Consider the following 20,934-nt stretch of genomic DNA (forward strand, 5'->3'; position numbering starts at 1 on the left):
GGGAATAGAATAAAACTTCAGAGGACTTGAACTAGCTGTGCAAGAGTCAAATGGATTCCTTGGAGTTCAATATGATATCACTGAGACAGGCACCATTGGTTTTGTATAGTGATGGATACTAAATGATCATCAAGCCAAAATTTAAATAATCATCTGCAAAGGAATAGTTTTCATTCACAATTTTGTCTCTAATTTGGCTAGAAGGACGTGGATGGTTCACTTCAGGTCTCTTCAGGAGATCTAAGCTTTACTTAGGGAGAAGGTCTTGAGTTTGGTCTTCCAGTTTCAAGAGAGGATTGCCCCACAAAGGCAGAAAGAAGTGTTCCTTGTGGACAAGGTGGGGCAGAAATGGGCCTCTGCTTGCTGCCTGGAGCAGTCCTGTAAGAGCTGCGTCATTCCCACCTTTCTCTACAGTCTGAACTGTAGAGCAAAGTGTGATACTGTTCTGCTGAACTGTAGAGAACTGAGTGGGATAGTGTTCTACCTTAGCATTGCATGAGATTCAACAAACATTTGGAGAACAGCATTAGTGGGGGTTAGCCCCATTTTTTAAATTGAAAACTCAAGAATGGTTTTCTTAAAATGCTGATTATTAAATTTTTTGCTGCGTTACATTTAGTAATGCCTACAGATACAAAAATAATACATGTTTAAGGCAGGCATGGGAGGAAGATGTGTAATTCTTTGTAAGTCTCATCCTTCTAAATTCAGAGTTTTATGGAGAACAAGCACCGAGGTAAAACTCCAGCCTGGTCTTTGACTCAGACTAACAGCTTTTGCTCCTGCAAAAATTATTCACATTTTTAATGTTAGTTTGTGTCCTACACATTGAGGGCTTGTAGAAAAATAATTTGAGAAATTCTAGATAGGCAAATGAACCTCAAAGCAGTTATAACATCTGAAAAATTTATCAAATGCAGGGATATTTTTCAGCTATGGAAAGAAATTATCATTAACCGCAGTTGAGCACTTGCAGTTTTCTGCCATACAGGAACTTCATTCTCTCCTCAGTCTGTGAGCTGATGTAGTGACAAGCTGCAGAAAGATGACAGATTTTGCTAAGGATTTGGAGTCTGAACACCTGTGCAGTATCATGCATTTAAAAATAGAATGTGACAGCAAAACACATCAACCTTCTAATGTCCAAATGGAAACCACAGGGTTTTTCTCTTCAGCTTTTATCCAGAGAAATCACTTTCAATCATCACTGGCCAAGTGAAAATACAAAGCAAGGCTGTTTTGTTGTGGTCTGAAACAAACAGGAACAAGTCAGAATGGTAAGCACAGGTGCACAGAAAATATTCAGTAATGCCCATTTCTTTCTCCTCAGTGCTGTTGTGCATCTCTGAGGGTGCAGGTTAGTAATGGTCCAGAGTGATTCCTTCAGGAAACCCTGGGAGATGGGTTAGGAGAGGGCTGCCAACCAAAGCTGCTCTGCACGCCTTGGCTTCTGTGAGAGTCACTCAACCCTCCAATGAATGCATCAGAAAAAAACAACCAACACAGGTTTTTTGTTTCCTATAATCTTCTCTCTGGGAGAAAAAGAAGCATTAACCAAGGGCAAAAAGATAAAAAGAGGCTTGCCTGATTGCAGAGTTAGATGTGTGCATTCTGCTCTCCTCTGGAGGAGCCTGCGTCACTGGCAGTGTTGGAAGGGAACATCTCTACTCCCTTAATAGTATCCTTGAAACGTTAATCAAATCGAAAGCACGTAATCTTTTCTCTTTTTTTTACAGAGGGAACGAGGCTTCCCAGTCTGCCAGAGCCTTCTGAGCCCTCAGCCAGGCTGCTCTGCTCTGCTCTAAGGTTGAATATAATTCAAGTCCATCCCATTTTTCCCATTGCGTGATGCTAACCTTTCAGCAAGTGCTCTTTCTTCAGCAAAACCTTTGTTTTCAGAGATCAGATGTTTTTTCTTCATATTGACTACAATAATTTTGAGAAGTGGTTTTGGCCTATTTTCCATTGCAGTCCTATTAGCTGTGTTTAGAAGGACATTTATTCAGTGTTTTGGGACAAGATTTTTGTGTGATTGTGTGATGGGGAATTAAAGAGGGTTCAGATTTAGCTCTTCTATGCTCTCATTTATGGATGAGAAAGACAGAAACCTACTTTAAACTCAGACAAGAATTAGCATTTTGGATGACAAAAGCTATCACACATGAATAGGTTGCTTCTTAAAATCAGCAAAATAAATTAGACTCCCTGTTTAGGAGCATCTGGCACCCTTAGAACCTAGTTCATATAATGATGTCTCTGTTTGTTAAAAAGAATTATGTAACAATGTGGTTGATTTATTTCAAGATGATTGGCTTCACAACTTAATTGGACTATGCAGTATACCAGAGCACACACAAAAAAATAATTTAATTAGCTCATTTGTTTGTGGATGACTGCAAGCACTGCGCATCAGGCTCGGCTCCTTTAGAGGTGAGCAGCCGTTTGATCCTGTGAGGAGCCAACCCTTGTCAGCTTCCACAGAAACCATGCTCAGAGCCAGGGAACAACAGCACCACGCTGGTGTTCAGGTGTTGTGAAAACCCACAGAAACCTTCCTTGGAACCCAAGGAGTGCTCCGTGACTCCTGGCAGGCTCAGGAACCTTCCTGGGAAAACAGCAAGGCAAAAATGTGCCTTGAAGACTAAAACTCATTTTCTCCCTCTGTGGCCTCTCTTTTCTCTTGAGCTGATATTCCACCTTCCAGCTCCCAAATATTATTAACATCCCAGAAAATTAGCATGCTGGATCCAGGTTTTAGATTCATCCTGGTGCAACGTTTTATGTCTTCTGTTTCCAGGATGGCTACTCATACATGAAAAACAGGCATTTGCAACACCATTGGACTGCTTCATCCTACCTGAGACAGAAAAGTACTATTATTATTATCATCATCATTATCATCATGGTTATTTTTGTTATAAGAATAAAAATAAACCTCCTAGTAACACAAGGGTAACATTTATTGTAATGTGTTCAAATTACTTAATATCCAAGTAGTATTTTCAGAATAGCGCTTGACAGTGGTTCAAATAACTTTCAAGATCTCTCCATTTTATTTCAGTGCCAGAGGCAGCCAAGAGATTGCTAACTTGTGGGAAAATTTCACTTAAGTGTTTATTAAGTTGCTTCTATACTCTCATTTTGCACCAATTTAAATAAAATTAGAGGTGTGGATGTTGTTTTCTCTTGTGTTGTTACATTAAAACACTCTGTGTCCCATGTGATTTCCTTTTTCCATTTCTATAATTGAACAGCAAACTCCTCCCTTCTCTCCCACCCCACAAAGCACACAAAAAAAAACCCAAGAAAAAACCTAAATTAAAATCAGAATAAGTATTTTACTTAAAACATAAAAGAAGAAATAGGGCTGAAATTCCTTACTTATTGCACCCTGTAGTTCCTAGATACAGCTGCACATCTGGTATGTGAGATAATGTGCTGTTTAGAGACCATGGTAGAACACAGAAAATTGGAAATGAGTTTCAAGTCTTAACACTACATTTCTTCACTGCTGGGAGCAAGTAAGGCCCTGCTTTTCACTCCTTTTTTAGGTTGTGTGATTTGATTCCCTCTGGTTTTTTGCTCTGTAAATAATATATGCATGAAGGAAATCAGGAAAGGAATCATTCTGCAAGAAGTATTTTATGCAGAACAGCTGAGATTTTTTTATCAATACTCAGACTATATACCAGAGTTTAGTTGTGATATTAGCCACAGGATAAAAAAAAAAAAAAAGAAATGCTTAGTTGAGGACATGGGTGGAGCAATAAAAACAGCATGTGTATCTTGTTCATTCACTCACTACGTAATATAAATCATTAAAGCCAAAGGCAAAAGGGGTTTGCCATTCTCTGCAGCAGAGGATATTCTCTCAGGACTGGCTGGTGCTACAATTCACTTTTGCCACAATCACACCTCTCAGTTATTTGCATGTTCCTAGCCTGTAGCTACCAGACAGAAGTTAAACCTGCAGCCAGCATGCTTCCCTGTTAGCTCCTACTGAAACTTGTGGCTGTCTGCACGGGTCTGACTTCTGGTAAGGGATCTTTTCCTTGTACAGTCATGCAAAATGCAAGACCATTTTACAAAAATATGACCCAGGTGCAGTGCATTAACTTTGGATTACTGTGCAGGAAATCAAGTGTGTCCCTAAATGTAGAACATCAGACCTGATCTGACCTTTCAGTACCTCCACACACTGGTGGGAGCATCACAGCCTGGCTGCGAGGCAGGGAAGCAGCATCCCAAACCAGAGAGAGGAGCAAACTGGGGACACTGGGACCCTTCCTGTCCCTCCAGCCTGTTTATCCCATGTAGTGACCATGGAGATGGAGAAAAGCAGCCAAGTGAAGCATGTTGTTGGCCCTCCAGAGAAGACATCTCCTCCCAAGTTTTTAGCAGCAATGAACATCAGAAGTTTTTGGACATTTTGATCCGTATTCAGCTGTCAGGATTTTTGCAGAATTTTGGGCAAAGTCGAACCAGGGCTTATTTTATAAGACATAAAACTAATCTGCACTAATGAGGTGCTGCACTTTGCTGGCTGGACAGAGATCTGCTGAGATCCTTCTTTTCTGCAGCATGGTATGGAAATACTAACTCTGTTCAGTGAAGTAGCACAATCAAGCTCCTTGTTCCCTAAAGGTGGGTGATAATAACAATCCTTGTTTCTCACTGAGTGCAGCCATCCTGCTCTCCTCCATGCATGGCTTGTGGACAGGAGAAGCTGCTGTGCCTCAAACAGGAGCTGGAAGATTCCCAGCCTCAAACTCAGCTAAGAAGAATGGGGAAACCAGATTTATTTACCAATTTCTGAGCCAAAGTCTCTAGCAGACTACCTTGCATATACTCTGGTGACTGGTCCAGATTAGGTTTGTACCAATGGGTGATCCAGGCACACAGGGAAGTGGCACAGGGCTGTGCTCCATTTTTCCTTATGCCTGCAGCATCACAGGCAGGTAGGACGGGCAGACAAGCCCTTCCTGAAATGGTTCATCACAAGAACTGGCACTCCTGGAGGTACCAGAAGCTGCAATGTAATTTGATGTAACAAGTTTATTGGCCTGATCATGGAGACTCAGAGACTTATAAAATCACATTTTTATTACCGATTCAGTCACACACATACATATTTATAGCTTTGTAATTGATCACACAGGGCAACACATTAAATTTTAATACAGGGAATTACTTCCTGTCCCTGTAGAACCACCTTTTGTATCCACAGGAGACAGTTTAAAACATTTACAGCGGAGTTGCTTTTATGTCTGTCATACACTTATTACCAGCTTTGGTCTAGGCAGTTACATTTAGATTTGTTTCCTTCTTTGATCTCCACAATCTGTGGGAAAACATGCATTAGGAACAAGAAAGACTGCGTGACTTTTGAAGCCTGGCATCACTTACACATCACCAGTTCTTGTAGCTTCTCTTTATCAGCTCACATCTCACATCTCTTGTTCTAAAAACCTGCTCTTCCTAACCCCTGAATGTTTGGGGGTTGAAATTACTCAGGGCACTTGTTAACACTCATCCCCAAACCTACTCATGACCTGGGCTTAGGTTTCTTATACAGACTCAGAATTTGATGAAAAACACCTCACTTTGTCCTGTTCAGCTAGTGTGGTGAATTAAGCAGTGACTATAAGTCTTATTAGCAATTTTGGGTCCTTATGAACTGGTTCATTCAACTTCTTAAATAGTAGTGAGAACTGACTACTGCAAATTGGTAATTGTCAGAGTAAGTCTTAAATTAGCAAAGTCTATTTTGGAAGCAGATTAATTAATTTGCCAGAGAGCTCAAGACTGTGGTCAGCTGAAAAAAATAATAACCCCCAAAGAAATCGGAGAACTGAGGTGTTTAAGGAACACTTTGGTTTTGTCACGCTGCATGGTCAAATTCTGGAGCAGGGGAAAGTCAAAGGGGTTGTTAGGGGAATGGGGATAGGAGTATCCATGGAACCTTCCTGGCTGAGGGTGTCCCTGTCCATGGCTGGGGGTTGGAACAAGATGATCTTTAAGATCCCTTCCAATCCAAACCATTCTGTGATTCTATGATTATCTGAACTTTGAGAAAAAAAGCCTCTTGTAACTGAAGACAGACAAGCCAACAGAGCTGAGATTTCTCACTGAGGGCTTATCTAAACTGACCTCAGGTTCAGGCCTTTGGGGGCTTTGCAGGTTTGGGATCCAGCTGGCTGGATCCACTAATCCACTGATATTTGCGTTATTTGTGCTAACACAGGAAAGATTTTTTCAGGTTATGCTTTTATACAGCCTTTCCTGTAAAACACCACTAGTGAGCCTCTGAAGAGAACACTTCCCCCTGCCCTGTTGCTAGGATTGTACATTTTCTGGGATCTATGTTTCAGACGTGTGCCTTAAAAGCCACATGTTAGAGCACCATTCTCCTCACCCCCAGCTCCCCTGGATGATGTATCTGCTGTCAGGGCTTGTTTCACCAACTGCAAGCACCCTGCTAGTACAGTTCTTTTGCACAACCTGGAAATGTTATTCTTTATATGCCAATTGGAATACATCAAATGCATAGTGAAATGAGACCAAATTAACACTTGGGGTTATGTGCACTGTAATTCACAGTAAAAGAAAGACTGGAAGATGTAAAGATGTGTTGAATGTGCTCCCTTCTTGTTTGATACAGATGTGGAGCAAATAGGTTTGAAATTATATTTTTGCATGCAAATGACAGCAATTTGTATTAACTCCTATTGTGCTAGAATGTAACATTTTCATCTGATCTGAGTCTTTCTGTCTTCAGATCCTCTTTCTGTTCTTACAGTGCATTTACAGCGATCTCAGATATTAATTATCTTGGTAAATTCCTGCAAGGGAACAAACCAGGCACATGTTGTGACATTCTTCCAGGCAATCTAGGTGTCAAACTCATCTCCCTTTGTTAAACACAAGTCATGGATTTATTATATCAGGGCAGATGACTGACCAACTTCTATAAGCCCTGTTAAAACTTACATGGTGACTGGATTTCAGATTTGAACCTTGTCATTTTCAAAACATCCTAAACGTGTTATTTTGTTTTTTCCTAAAAGGAATTCTGATTTTCCTATTCTTGGGGACATAAAAAATGCCTGAATAAATTAAAAGAGATTAAAATTGGGTTTCAATAGGACCTCACAGTATGAAGCCACTGTTAGTACACCATTATGAAGAACACAATGACTGCAGGCGTGGCTGGCTCATGCCAGGCAAAAGCTAATATTGTTTCACCTTAAAACTTAATAATCAGGCAGCCTCAGTCAGTGATTTTCTCTTCTTTAGGGGAGTAATTCATTTAGGAAAGCAGCATGCATGCATGTGTGTAGGCAGCAATGAAATACCTCCAAGTGCCCCAGTGTGCCATCTCAAGCTAAGTGCTTTGAAAAGGGAAAAGAATTTTAATTTAATTTAGAAAACTTCTGTGGCCTTCCACACATTGAGCAGGGAGGGCACAAGCTGTGAGCAGGCATGGGGACAGGCAGCTCCAGCACAGCCCCAGCTTCCACTCTGGCTGCATGGTGGGGAGGAGGACAACCCTCAGCCTGGCCTTCATCCCAAATCTGTGCTGTCATCTGGAGCACGTGGGGAAAGGCAGTGACAAAGGGCTTGCCCAGCCAGGGACAGGTTTTGGTGCAGTCCTGGGGTGGTGCAGGATTACTTACTGAAAGGATGTGAGTGAGGAGCTTCTCCACAGTGTGTGACCCTGACATCCCTGGGCTGAATTTCCAAACTTTGCCCATGGTTTGCATTGCTGCACTCCCTGATCTCACTGCTTGAGCAGCAGTGGGTGCCCTGTGCCTCTGTGCCAGTACCAATCCAGCTGCTCCTGCACTTCCCACGTGCTTCTGTCACAAAGCTTTGAAGCAGAAATATTTTTCTTAGGGAGATGCCACGAATGCAGAGAGCAGCTCCCAGAGCTTGGTCTGACTGTGCTGCTCAGGGTGTATTAATGACAGCACTCATGGGCAGCAGGGTTTCCAGGGAGAAACACCATCCCTGAAGAAAACAACAAAAATGTTCTCTGGAAGAGAGCTTTTAACCTGACAGTATTATTAGTCAAAGTCAATCTCCCCTGTCCCTGCCCAGCTGATGGACTCTTGGATACAGCCACACACTTCCTTCAAACAGCAGGAGGATTCAGGAGGAATTCAAGAGTCTCTGGATAACCTGAGTTAACTGGTTCTGTAGCAGGAGCCTGCCAGGAACTTGGGGTGACCATGGTTTTCCTGAGATGTCAGTGCCAAAAGCACTTAGGGCAGCTCTTTTCCACTGGGAGCTTTCCACGCTGAGCTCTGTGGTGACCCTGGCTGAGCCAAGAGTGGTGCCAGAAAAACACCTTGTAATGCTTTAAACAGAGCATTTCCTTCTAACCCAGCTGAGAGTTAGCAAGGAAGTGCACGCTCTGACAAGGTGCACTAAACTGTGAAAGCTGGGGCGAAGTCCAGAAATAGTTTCAAATTGGGATTTGTTTCTGCTCACTCTCCCCCGGCTGCAGTTGTCTCTCATTACAGGCAGTGGAGTTTGGAAGCACACAGGCTGTTCTCTAGGAACGGGATCTTTATCTCCATCACGTCACCGGCAGGTTGTTAGAAATTGCAGCCTGCAGTGAAGCAACACAAAAATCTTATGCTTGATTTAAATAATGGTGTTCATTGCCTATTAAAATGTAACTTCTTGCTTTAAAAAAAAGATTAATTAAAATGTAGAAGAATGCAATTCAGTTACATTTAATGCTTCAGCCCAGTGCTCACTTTTCATCACTCATTCCCAGAAGTAGTATTGAGGGAAGCAAGGCATTCTCAGTTCTGCCATTAAAAGCACAAATGACTATCAAACCTGTACTTTTCAAAAGCCTGGCTCGAGTATCACCATTGTTAGATTTTTCATAACATATTACTTTGGTCATTACTGCTTTGCAAGATAATTGTATCAGTGATCCAACTTTTGACAGGATCCAAAGTGGCTGAAAATAGTTCACTGCAGCACCTTTGTCTTTTAAAGGCCATTTGGGGCTTGTTATTTTAATCCTTGTGCAGCCTGATTTATCACTTCAAACATCTGTCAGCTGTGCTTTGTCTTGAAATTGATAGTGATAGTGTTACTGGTTTTTCAAGAGCAGCTGGTAGAGGTTCATTAGTTAAGCTCTCAAAGGGAGTAGATAACTGTAATATTTTTCTTTGTTAATCATCTCTTACGCCTTGTAATAATACAGAGCTTGAAATCTGCTAGAAATGCACAGCTTCTCTTTGTTTCTAACTCGTCAGAAGCATCCTTTCATTCTTTTAATCTGGTTCGATTATTAAAACTCTCCTCTGCATAATGCAGTAAAAAATTGAATAATTGCACATGAGTGGGAAGAGAGGAAAACCAGCCTTTGCTGTGTCGCATTTCACACTGAGAGAGGTCATTGGGGTCTCAGAGTTAACATCCAAACACAAAACAACTCCAGAGAGGAGATTAAGGGCTCTTCCATAACTGATTTTTAATTTAAACTTTACAAGGCATAAAAAACCCCTCATGACAACTTCAGTAAAGTCAGGTTCATTTCTAACAGATACAGCTGTTTTCCCTTCACACATTTTCCCTGCCACACAAAACAACCTTCATGGTGAACTGTGATTCTGAAAACATTTCCCACCTAGAAATCTTGGCCAGCCAGGCTCCAGCTGAGCACCAGGGTGGCTCCTGCCCAGAGCTTCCAGGACTGGAGCATCTGGGAAGTCTCCTGCAGCTGAGAGCGCGTCAGCGCTAGCGCCGCTTCCACAGGCAGCGCTCACACACAGATAATTACTGCTTGAAATTAGGATTTTAATGAACTGGTCCTGCAAACGTGGAGTGAAATCTCCCAGGCATTAAGGAAATAAGCAGGAGGGGAAATTATTAACTGTAAAGTTCAGCAGAGGGCTGGTGGGCAGGTGCTGGCTTGGCAGAGGGGCTGAGTGTCCCTGCTTCCCTTTGCTGGGATGGGCTTTGGTCCTGCAAGCTGCCGTGGGTTTTAGGGACAGGGTTTAGTGGGACTTGGCAGTGCCGGATCAGTGCTTGGACTCGATGTTTTTTACAGTCCTTTCCAACCTAAATGACTCCATGAGCTGCACCTGCAAGCAGCACAACTTCAGTGTAGATTGAAAACACCTGGCATGTCTTGCAGGATTTCCAGGTGGATAGGATTGTCTTCTAAATGGCCCTAAAAATAACCTAATGCCAGATCTCCACTCTAAAAGCACATCTCAGTCTCATAAGACAGTACATGTGTCCATAGTAGCAGTGAAGCTCAGTGCAAAATAGATTGTGAGAATTCAGCCTGAATATCAAGAAAATGCACAGAGTGACTGAAAAAGCCACTTGAGAATCAGTGGAAGTTATTTGGTGCTAATATAGTAATAATCTAAGTTTTCTGTACCTACTATATGTCAATTTGATGTTTTTATACAAGACTTTTTCAGACCCTTCACAGAAAGGTTTACATTTCTGTTACTTCCCCACCCTTCCAGAATGCCTCATATATAGTGAAGAACTAAAACTACTTAGTGATATCTAAGAAAAAAAATTAAAAGTTTTTCCCCAACACACATACAAACAAGAGACCTAATTTTTATCTCAGAGATCTCTAATTTAGATTTAAGGCAGGGGAAGGGGAACCCAAACAGTCAAAGTCTTCAAGAAGAGAATTGGTGCACATTTTTTGGCAGGAAACATTTCTCAGAACAAATTTTCTGTTCTCTCAGCAAAAAGGTAGATCAATTCAATGCATGGATATAATTTAAAAGCAATCTATGCTCTAAGCAATTTATCCGATTGCGGGTGGAGGGAACACTTCAGATAACCTAAAACTACTTGTCAGGGTTGTGAAAAAGGCACAGTTTTGAAATAGGAAATCTTTGCAGGCTTTATTTTTAATTTTCACTCTTCTGCTGCTTCTTCCTCCCAGTTTTGTTTCTTTACTGAAATGCTGTTTTAGTAAAATAGTATTTTGCTTGCTTGCACAAAATGGAGAATTTTAAAGTGGCTTTTTTTCCCCCTGTAAAATATGATGCTGAGTTTGAAGTGTCAATTTTGTTTTAAAAATATATAATGAAATTGTGTCAGGAATGGTGTGGCCAGCAGGACTCTGGACTGGGCACTGGTGAGGCCACACCTCGAGTGCTGTGTCCACTTCTGGCCCCTCAATTCAGGAAGGACAGTGAGGGGCTGAAGCATGTCCAGAGAAAGATCTGGAGCACCAGGAGTGGCTGAGGGAGCTCAGGGGGCTCAGCCTGGAGAAAAGGAGGCTCTGGAAGTCACACTCTGCTCCCAGGGAACCAGCAACAGGACAAGAGGTCATGGTCTTAGCTGTGCCAGGGGAGGTTATGTTGGACATTAGGAGGAATTTCCTCACAGAAATGGTGATTGGACACTGGAGTGGGCTGCCCAGGGAGGTGGTGGAGTTACCATCCTTGGAAATGTTTGAGGAAATCTGGATGTGGCACTCAGTGCCACGGTCTGATTGAAATGGTGCTTGGTCACTGGTTGTACTCAGTGATCTCAGGGAGCTTTTCCAGCCTCAGTGATTCAGTGATTCTGTTTACAAGCAGAAAATCTAATGGGCTGCAAGGTTCAATCATGAAGGCTTTCTTTTCTGCTGAAGCATCTTCTCATTGTATTTTAAACTACACAAAGCTGGGTAAAATTGCTGAAATAATCCAGTTCTGTTAGTTATTGAACAGGGGGTTTCTGGCTACCTTCCCTGAGTGAAAGAAGGTTGCAATAGCTTTTAAAGATTTCTTAATTGTAACCTCCCTAACTTGTCTGGGGGATTTTGAAAGGTCTCAGTACTCTGCCACTGTCCAGCTGGAGATCAGCCCCCCTGACTCCCAGCTCTGCAGTTTCCCCCCATGATGGATATCCTTGCTGGATTTGGTGCACTGAACCCCACAGTCCCTGTGTGTCATCACATTCAAAATGAAACAGAAATCAAGCAGGTGAACTCTGAATTTTGACTTAATTTAATCTTTGCACCAGAGTGTTTTGAAGAGCCAGTCATTACCCCAGAAGAGAGAAAGCCAGGCACAAGAACCTGTTTATTTACTTAGAGTCTAGCAAGGACGAGGCTGTAGAACCTGGAAAGGCATTTTGGGTGCCTGAGGAGTGAGGACACCCTCAGCCACAAGGTTCGGCCTCTCTTCTGGATATTCACATCCCACCAGCCCACCACCAGCTCAGTGCTTGGTGGATTGTAGAATCACAGAAGGGTTTGGGTTGGAAGGGATCTTAAAGCTCATCTCATTCCAACCCATGCCATGGATGGGCAGGGACATCTTCCACCAGACCAGATTGCTCCAAGCCACATCCAACTCTGCCTTTTTGCTTCATTGCAGAGCAGCTCCCCTGCATCCTGAAAAATGAGGCTGTGACTGGATGCAACAAGCATGGCACTCTTACACAGTCCTGCTGGAAGATGTTGGTTAGCTCCCAAATTCCTCACAGCATTCCTGACAGCAATCACATCTGCAGCCATAAAACCCTCCACAGCCTCTGTCTTTGAAAAAAAATTTAATAATCAGTAAAGTTCAAGCTCAGCTTGTTGTGATGAATTATTGGAGCCCGTCATCATTTTCTTGGGGGGAAAAAAAGACTAAAAGACTATAATGGAACACAATTTTATGGTTTTTTCCATTTAATTGATGACAGGCTGAGTTTTTATTAATATTTCTGGGCTCCAGTGTAAGATGCTGAAAAAGCTAATATGAGATCATTGTATCTGGTTAATGTGTGTGCTTTGCAAAATTGATAAGCCCTGTCAAGACATAAATTATTTAAAATTTGATAAATGTGTTGAAATCACTGAATTTTCAAACCGATAAAGCAGAGTTATTTCTCTTCCCTGCCACACACCCCCCTTCAAACTGGGGCTTTTGTGCAGCCACTCGATGGGGCCACGTTATCTCATGGCCTGTGAGGATCCAAAATCAGCACAGGGAACCCAGAGAGGTGTTCTGTGCTGCTGCAGAGGGGACATGAGTGCAAACCCATGGGACACTTGGGCATGGAAGCAGCAGAGAGTGAGGAGACATTGGAATTGTCCCCCAGTATGAGTTTTTCACTGGTGAAACTGGGGGCTAGAGCAGTGGTGGTACCCCTCCTCTCCAGCAGTGGGATAAAAAGCTCCCAGTGAGCAGCAGAATGGTGCTTCAGAGCTGTTTATTCCAACAGACCAATTCATTCCAGCTAATTGCTGAGAGTTTTTAAATGATTCCTGGCAGGGGTGAAGCTAAAGGAATGATTGCTGGTGATTGATGAATAACCTGGATAAAATTCCCAAAGCACCAGAACTATTAACTCTTGCATGGGGACACCTGCTTTTATTTAGTGCCTTGCCCACAGAGAAAGGCACTGGAGTGAGTTCCAAATGAACCCAGATTTGGGCAAATGGAGAAAACAGAGCATTTACTGATACCAGTGTTTCATCAGTGTCAGCTCATTTCTCAAAAACAGCTCACAGGGAATGTTATTTAACCCTGTGCTGCTCTGATCAGGATCATGAATGAAAGAGGGAGAGTGTGAAGAGCAGTCACCATCTTTTAGAGGAGAGCACAGGAAGAACCAGAGGTTTGAAGTTTAAAACTCCATAAATACAAACCACGCTGCACTGATTTGAGCTGCTCTCGTCGTTTACGCAGCGAGAGAAAACAGCGAGATGCGCTGTGGATGGGGCCAAGGTTGTGCTTCCTACTGGAAAATATCTACAGGCAAATGGGAATTTTAGGGTAACTGGGTGCCATTTTACAGCCTCTGTAATAAGGAAAAAGATTAGGTGATTTCTGTGTGGAAATTGATGGTTTGGAGGAAATGGGAAAACACTGGTGCAGCAGAGGAGAACTCCAGCAACAGCCATCTGTTTAAGTGGATACACTAACTTCCCTAAGCTGGTATTTTTCAAATACCCTACCAGCAATATTTTTCACTATAGTGATGCATTATAGTGAAATGGAAAGATGCTGAGGAAGTCGTTTTTTCCAGCATGTGCTGCATTCTTTTAATACAGATTTTTTTATTGCCCGGAAATTGCTAACCAATGTGAATAAACAGCTGAACAAAGCCGTGGGCCCTTCCTCACTAACAGCAAAATGCAGCCAGTGAGGGAAGGGCCTTGGGAAAGAACAAGTGTTAGAGTTGGGTTCTTTTATACTGCAGAAAGCTTTATTCAAAACAGGAAAAAAATCTGCACTCCACAAAGGTTTTACATTACAAAAGCACAAACACCATTCACATCTCTAGGCAGTTCTTTGTTAAGCTCCTTTTTTTTTACTGAATATTTGCAAAACACAACAATTTACCCCCCTGAGCCGTGAGGGCTTCCCTGCAGCCCTCTGAGCTGACAGAAATTCTGACAGCTCCTGAGTCTCTCACCCCTGTAATGAAATTAGTGGAACAAGACAGCACTAGGATGGAGCAGAGTCAAGAATTAAGGCTGTGCAAGACTGGAGAATCCCACAGCCTTGCAAAATACTTAAAAAATGAGGAAAAAATACTCAAGCAAAGTAAACTTGAGTAAGCTCAAGCTGTAAGGTACAGCTTTCTGCCTAGGAATTGCTGTCTGGGCCTTAAACAGGAGTATTACATCCTTATAATTCAATTTATCAATGATTTCACATTCTTGTGTTATGAAAGCTGTTCTGTTACCACATGAAATAGCCCAGGTCACTGTAGCTTCAGGGGTGCGTTTCATTACCCCATGAGTAAACCTCATTTGGTGTAACAATTACATAAATAAAAGTAGCACTAGTCTAGCAAGGTGCAATTCTGCGATTTCACCATCATAGTCTTGAAATACTTGTGCCCTGATACGTTATTGATGTGGCAAACCTGGCTGGCTTCAGCATGTGTTAATGTTTCCCACCCTTCAGCCATCCCCAACCCTATACCCACATATTTCTTCTTTTCCTGTCAGAGCCTTCAGCAAGGCAGCCCTGGGAAAGCAGCACTCTGCCATCTCATCTGGTGTGAGGGCCCCCAGAAGAGACATACACCGAGCACATGGCTCAATGTCCTCTGCATCTCCTCATAAAAGGCCAGGGGAGAAAAGCCAAAGAGCCATTGCAGGATTTCAATAAGCATTGCACAAGACAAGTAGCCCTGAAGGATGTTTGAGGGTGTTCCTGTGCCCTTGCCAGAGGACAGTCAGAGCTGGGTGCAGACACCAGCAAAGCCAGATTCCCCTGTGAACTAAACAGCTTCCTTTCCATGTATTTCACCTTAAAATACCCAACCACTGTTCCCTGTGACTCAGTTGCTAACAGCAATACCAGCTGTAGGTGCCCATGGTTTGAGTGGTCATTAGCATTTTAAATAGCATTTCATTTAGCTGTGCAAATGAGGAAAGTTTCTGGTGTTCCAGCACTGCCAGGCCCCTGGGCCCAGCTGTAATCTAGAAATGCAGCAGAAAAGTCTCTTTTTTGTGCTTCTCAAGGCCTCAGGTCAGGTTGGGTATGGGTGAATGTGTGCAGCACTTCTTGCTTCATGTGAGCAGAGTCACTTCTCTGCAGCAGGGGAGTGATTTCCCTGCCAGTGGGGATGGCCAGCGTTCTCAGCATCACACAGCTGATCCTGGGCTGGTGACAGGCTTAGGAGTGGCTGAAGAGCCACACATAAACATGACAGAGCTTCACCAGGAACTTTCCATCACAGCAGAAGTCATGTTTCCCCCAGCATCATTATGACAGTGCTATTTGGGCTGGTACAGATCAGCATCTGTCACTGTTTCCATTAGAATCTCCTATTTCCTCGGGTTCCTAGCTCAGCCATAAAAAAAATATAAGATAGAGGCAGAAAGTTGACATACAAGGTCTGGGGCTGAGAGTGATCGCTGTTGTCTTTTCTTCTCCCGCTTTTAATCTGAAGAAGGAAATAAGGTATTTTTGCAGAGACACACCTGGCCCACTGCATTTCCACCCAGCTGTGGATTTATTTCTAGCGAAAAATAAGTGATAGGACAAGTGGAATGGCCTTAAGCTGAAGGAGGTTGAGATTAGTTATTAGGAAGAAATTCTTGACTGTGAGGGTGATGAGGCACTGGAACAGGTTCCTGAAATTTTTCAAGGCAGGCTGGAAGGTGGGGTTTGGAACTGAATGATCTTTAAGATCCCTTCCAGCCCAGACCATTTTGTGATTTTATGGTTTAGCAGTAGTGATGGTCACCTTTCAACATTCAAGCTGTGAATGTTGCTGCTGTTCCACATTTCATCATAATCACTGCATTAGGGGTGATCAGGAAGGATGTGATAGTGGGTTTGGGCTCTGGTTTGGAGCCTATTGCTGCAGAACAGGCCCCAGTGAAGATTAAGGGCTTTGGAGTTTCTAATCTTTGCCAGATGATGAAATGAAAAATTGCAATTTATAGAAATAACAGCTGGATATTGTAAAAACAGAGCCCTGTGAGGTACCAGAGGTGTAGGAGACCCTTTGGGATCAGGAGCAGAGGGAAAAGCAAGCCCAACATTGAGGTTTCCCTCGTGAGACACAAAGCACAAAATTCCATCCCACACATTCCATGTCTGCACTCCATATTTTGGCTGCTTTAGGAAAACTTCCACCCTGTAATGTTGCTGCTGGAGAGTGAAAACCCCATCCCTGCATTAGGTTTACTGGGATCCACCTGGACCCTGGCACTGTGGGATCAGTGATGAAGCAAGAGCAGCATTTGGCCAGGAGGAAGGGCCAGCAGCAGTTTGTCACTGGGGATGTGGGCAGGACAACAGTGTCCTTTCTTCTTCCCATTTTCTCTTTGTTCTGTTCACACATTTTGTAGAAATAGATGCAGCTGAAAAAGTTTTTCTTTTGTACATTAGGATGACTGTGTAAGGCAGTTCTAAACAGAACAGAGCCTAAAAATGCCTTCTCCAAAGGCATTCTACAAAAAGCTTCTCCAAAGATATACTCAAGATTTAAAGGACCTAAAAAAAGTCAGATGATCATTTCTATCCCGTTGAAACACAGATCTTTCTTCCTCTGGATCATACACTAGAGTTCTGCATTTCCAACAGGACTTCTTTGCCAGAGAGAGCAGAAAAACACCTGGGAAATGTGTGTCTGCACTGAGTTGGAAATTTTACTGAGACCTGTGTGTTTGACTCTGAAAGCTTAAGGCCATTCTGTCACTACCAGAAGGAGGTTTTGCTTTCTGATTGCAAACTCAGCTTGGCCTTGTCATGGAACTGAGCTGTGCTGTGTGGCTGGGAGTGCTCAGCACTTCTGGAAGGCTGGGCCTTGCTAAGCACAGGCAGCTGTGCAGCTGAAACCAGCACACCAAAACAGGGCCATGGTCACTGTGTCAAACTAAGGGCACAAACATGCAAACTAGGTTTGGATCAAATGGAAAAAGCAACACCAGAAAAGACAAACGTACAATAAATGCTTTAGGAGACAATTTACACCAACAGAACAGGATTTTAAGCCTAAACCTGCTGGAAGGTTGTGGGGAGAAAAAGGAAGGGACTGGAAATTCATGCTGTTCTATTTCACTCCATCTTTTAGCAGAGGGGCCACTTTGATCTTCAGGGTTTCCACTTTCCCCAGTCAGGTATTCATCTTACAAATCTGTGAGCATGGGGCACCTGCTCTTGCACATCACAGCCATCAGCCTGTCCAGAGGTTGGACAGGAGTCCCCATGGAGTCCCCATGGATGGCTCCTATTGAGATTTTTGCATCTTCCATAAGCTATTCTAAGTTAAATCCTTGAACTCTCATAGAGCAGTAGAAATTACTCATTGCAGTGGTCCAGGTGACCGATTCAGACCCTATGGGTATAAAACTAAATATCAATGGCTCCTTCTGTGTCTTGGCTGTTTCATTCCCCACCTTGACCCTGCTCTCTGTTTCTGTTTGGAGCAGGTGTTCTGTGACACCAGCCGGGTGGTGCAAGCCGCGGAGGTGCTGGACTGGGAGGACAAGGATGCTGCAGAGACACTGGTTGACAACGTGGTCCACTCCAGGATCATCAACCCCCTACGCCTCTTTGTTAAACCATCCCCAGTGCTGAAACACGGCCAGGTGTCCTACTCGGACAGCATAGAAAACTTTTGGGATTGGTTGTCCAACATCACGGAGGTTCAGGAATCTCTGGCACGAACTAAACGCAGACCTATAGTGAAAACTGGGAAATTCAAGAAAATGTTTGGGTGGGGTGACTTCCACTCCAACATCAAAACTGTAAAGCTGAACCTCCTGATCACGGGGAAAATCGTTGATCACGGCAACGGAACCTTCAGCGTTTATTTCCGACACAACTCCACGGGCCTGGGGAATGTTTCTGTCAGCCTGGTGCCGCCCTCCAAAGTGGTAGAGTTTGAGCCATCTCCACAGTCCACGCTGGAGACCAAGGAGTCCAAGTCCTTCAACTGCCGCATCGAGTACGAGAAAACAGACCGCGCTAAAAAAACTGCCTTGTGCAACTTTGACCCTTCCAAGATCTGCTACCAAGAGCAGACCCAAAGCCATGTCTCCTGGTTGTGTTCCAAACCCTTCAAAGTCATCTGCATTTACATCGCTTTCTACAGCGTAGATTACAAACTGGTGCAGAAGGTCTGTCCCGACTACAACTACCACAGCGAGACGCCCTACCTGTCCTCCGGCTGAGCCGGCCCGGGGATCCCTCACAGAAACGAGCATTCCCATCAACCTTCTGGAGAGGAATGTGGTTTCCTATCAGGTTAAAAAGTCTCTAAAAACCGTAGCTGTGTTCGTGCTGTATCGTAACTAATCCAGCTGTTTATGTAACAATCGTTTTCCTTTGAGGCCGTTGCGTTTCAGCTCTCTCATCATTCGTAAGGGAACTGCCAGGCAGGCACGTGACGAGAATCAAACTAAATTATGTCTGGAATGAACATTGATCTTAAAAATCACTCTTTTGAACAACTCCACGGCAGAGAGGTTATCTTTTACTTGAATTGGACAGCACTTAGCAGGTCCTGTTTCTCATTGGGAACTTTAGGTGACAACAGAATTAACAAGTGATGGAGCAGCCTCAAAGCTGCTCATACCCAAACTTCAAATAAACAGCTCTCCCACTGATTTCATAAAGAATGTTACACAGAGGGCTCAAGCAGTCAAGCCCAAATACTAAGAGGAAGTGCTAATTCTTTGATAAAAAAGGAGAGAAATCTGCATTTTTATGAGTTGTAGTAGCTGTAGGTGTTCATTGAAGAGTGAGTAGTTCTTCCTTCAGACTTCCTACCCATGGATATGCAATGATGTAATTAGACCTCTGTGAGCTTCAGTTTATTAGACCCCACAGGTGTGCACATGTGGTATACATCCCTTCCTCCCGTGCCCACCGCTGGGTTTGATTCCGCTCACATGTTCACACAAGCACACACACCCCAGTATTAATTTTGCAGCAACAAAGGGTCTATAAATACCTGAGGAAAAGATAATTTCTGTTTAAGTCAACCTGGTCTAGTGGAAGGTGCCCCTGCCCGTGGCAGGGGGGTTGGAACTGGATGATCTTTAAGATTTGTTCCAACCCAAACCATTCTGTGATTCTCTGAACTGTAGCAGGGGCTGACTTCCAGGAAAAAGAAACAATTATTTTGCTATCCAGTCCCTGAGCATTAAAGTGCAGCAAGGAAAACACATCACAGCACAAGGATGATACCTGAACAAGTAGCTTTCTCCTTCTTGGCACCAGTTGTTCCCTTAGCACTGCACTGCACATCTTAAGTCAAAGTATCAGCCATGACAAAGAGAGAGAACAAAAATCTATGCACCTTCACCTCATGAAGCAGGTTTGAAACTTTTAATATAAATACTCAGCCAGGCTTTCCCCTAGTGCAGCACCAGCTCCCTGCAGTGCAGTTGCAGCAAGGGAGGGTCCAGCTGTGGCTGTGCTCCACCAGCTGTGGTCCCACTGCAGTCAGCAGTGGTTGGCTCTGCCCATGCAGTTCCAGCATCACCCCTGTGCTTGCTCTGGGTATTGATCTGCTGCTGCTGCTGCTGCCAGTTTGCTCTCCTGCTCCTTGGTGACAGCTCGATGTCACAGGTCCTGTGGAAGGAGCTGGCTGAGGAAGTGCTGATTGCCTCCAGTCAGACTTGCACACAGGGTTCAAGGAGTTACACACAGCTTAAATAAAGCACTATTGAAATACTGTTTGGTGATGTGCACACAGACAAGTGACTGTGGCAGCTCGGAAGGACTCACTCATGAGATTAATTCTGATTTCCTTGGTAAAGACTCACACAAAAAAATTACTCTGTTAAAAATATGCGAGTAACTGGGTGATTTGTTTTTCTCTTTAGGTGACAAATTTAAACGTGTGGTTTAGTTTGATCAATAATCTAAATGTTTTCCTTCATCTTATTTCATACAGAGTCTCTCCTGGTCTATAATGATGTTTTTTTAGTTTGCCTATTCCTGTCAATTCCTACGAGTTGGTCTCTTTGTATTCTGTATAGCGTGTCCTCGCCCCAGCTGTACATGAGCTTGGATTTATTGCTACGAGTTCAGTGGTTGGTGCTTTTGTAACTTAGCTGTAAGCCATGATTTTATTGCCATGTATTTTTACTCAGCACTGTAGGCAATTAAAAGAAAACCCTACATGCTATTTATTGTAGAGTATGTGGAAACCATGTATGTATATACACTTAAATATGTGTACATATACAGAACACATGTGTACATGTATTTGTATGTAAATAAAGAGAGTTTATTAAATCTGGCACTTGCCTGTGGCCCGTTTGATGTTTGGTTTTAAATGTTGCATGTGTGAAGAGACAAAGTAAAACTAAGGCACAGCAACAATTTTTGCCGAGTTGGAATTTTTCTAGGAGATATTTAAATGTGTGCTATAGTGAACTGTGCACAAGCCCAGGCAGAGTAGGTTCAGCGGCATTCCATGAGGTTTGAGAAATGAAGCACATGTTTTGACAAAGACAATCCTAAACTGTTC

The 20,934-nt window shown here is 43.2% G+C and overlaps 1 protein-coding gene across 1 annotated transcript in view; it reads left to right on the forward strand.

The window, feature by feature from the left end:
• The window catches only part of NXPH2 (neurexophilin 2), a gene marked incomplete at its 5' end in the record, with an annotated part of 34,202 nt that extends 13,498 nt beyond the window's left edge, over positions 1-20,704 (forward strand). Inside the window, one exon of the mRNA XM_031057266.1 lies at positions 17,882-20,704. Within this exon, the coding sequence (XP_030913126.1) occupies positions 17,882-18,625 (744 nt within the window). The remainder of the gene's footprint in view (positions 1-17,881) is intronic.
• Between the last annotated feature and the right edge of the window lie 230 nt (positions 20,705-20,934).

The sequence above is a fragment of the Geospiza fortis genome, unplaced genomic scaffold, assembly GCF_000277835.1.
Source record: "Geospiza fortis unplaced genomic scaffold, GeoFor_1.0 scaffold112, whole genome shotgun sequence".
Classification (NCBI taxonomy): domain Eukaryota; kingdom Metazoa; phylum Chordata; class Aves; order Passeriformes; family Thraupidae; genus Geospiza; species Geospiza fortis.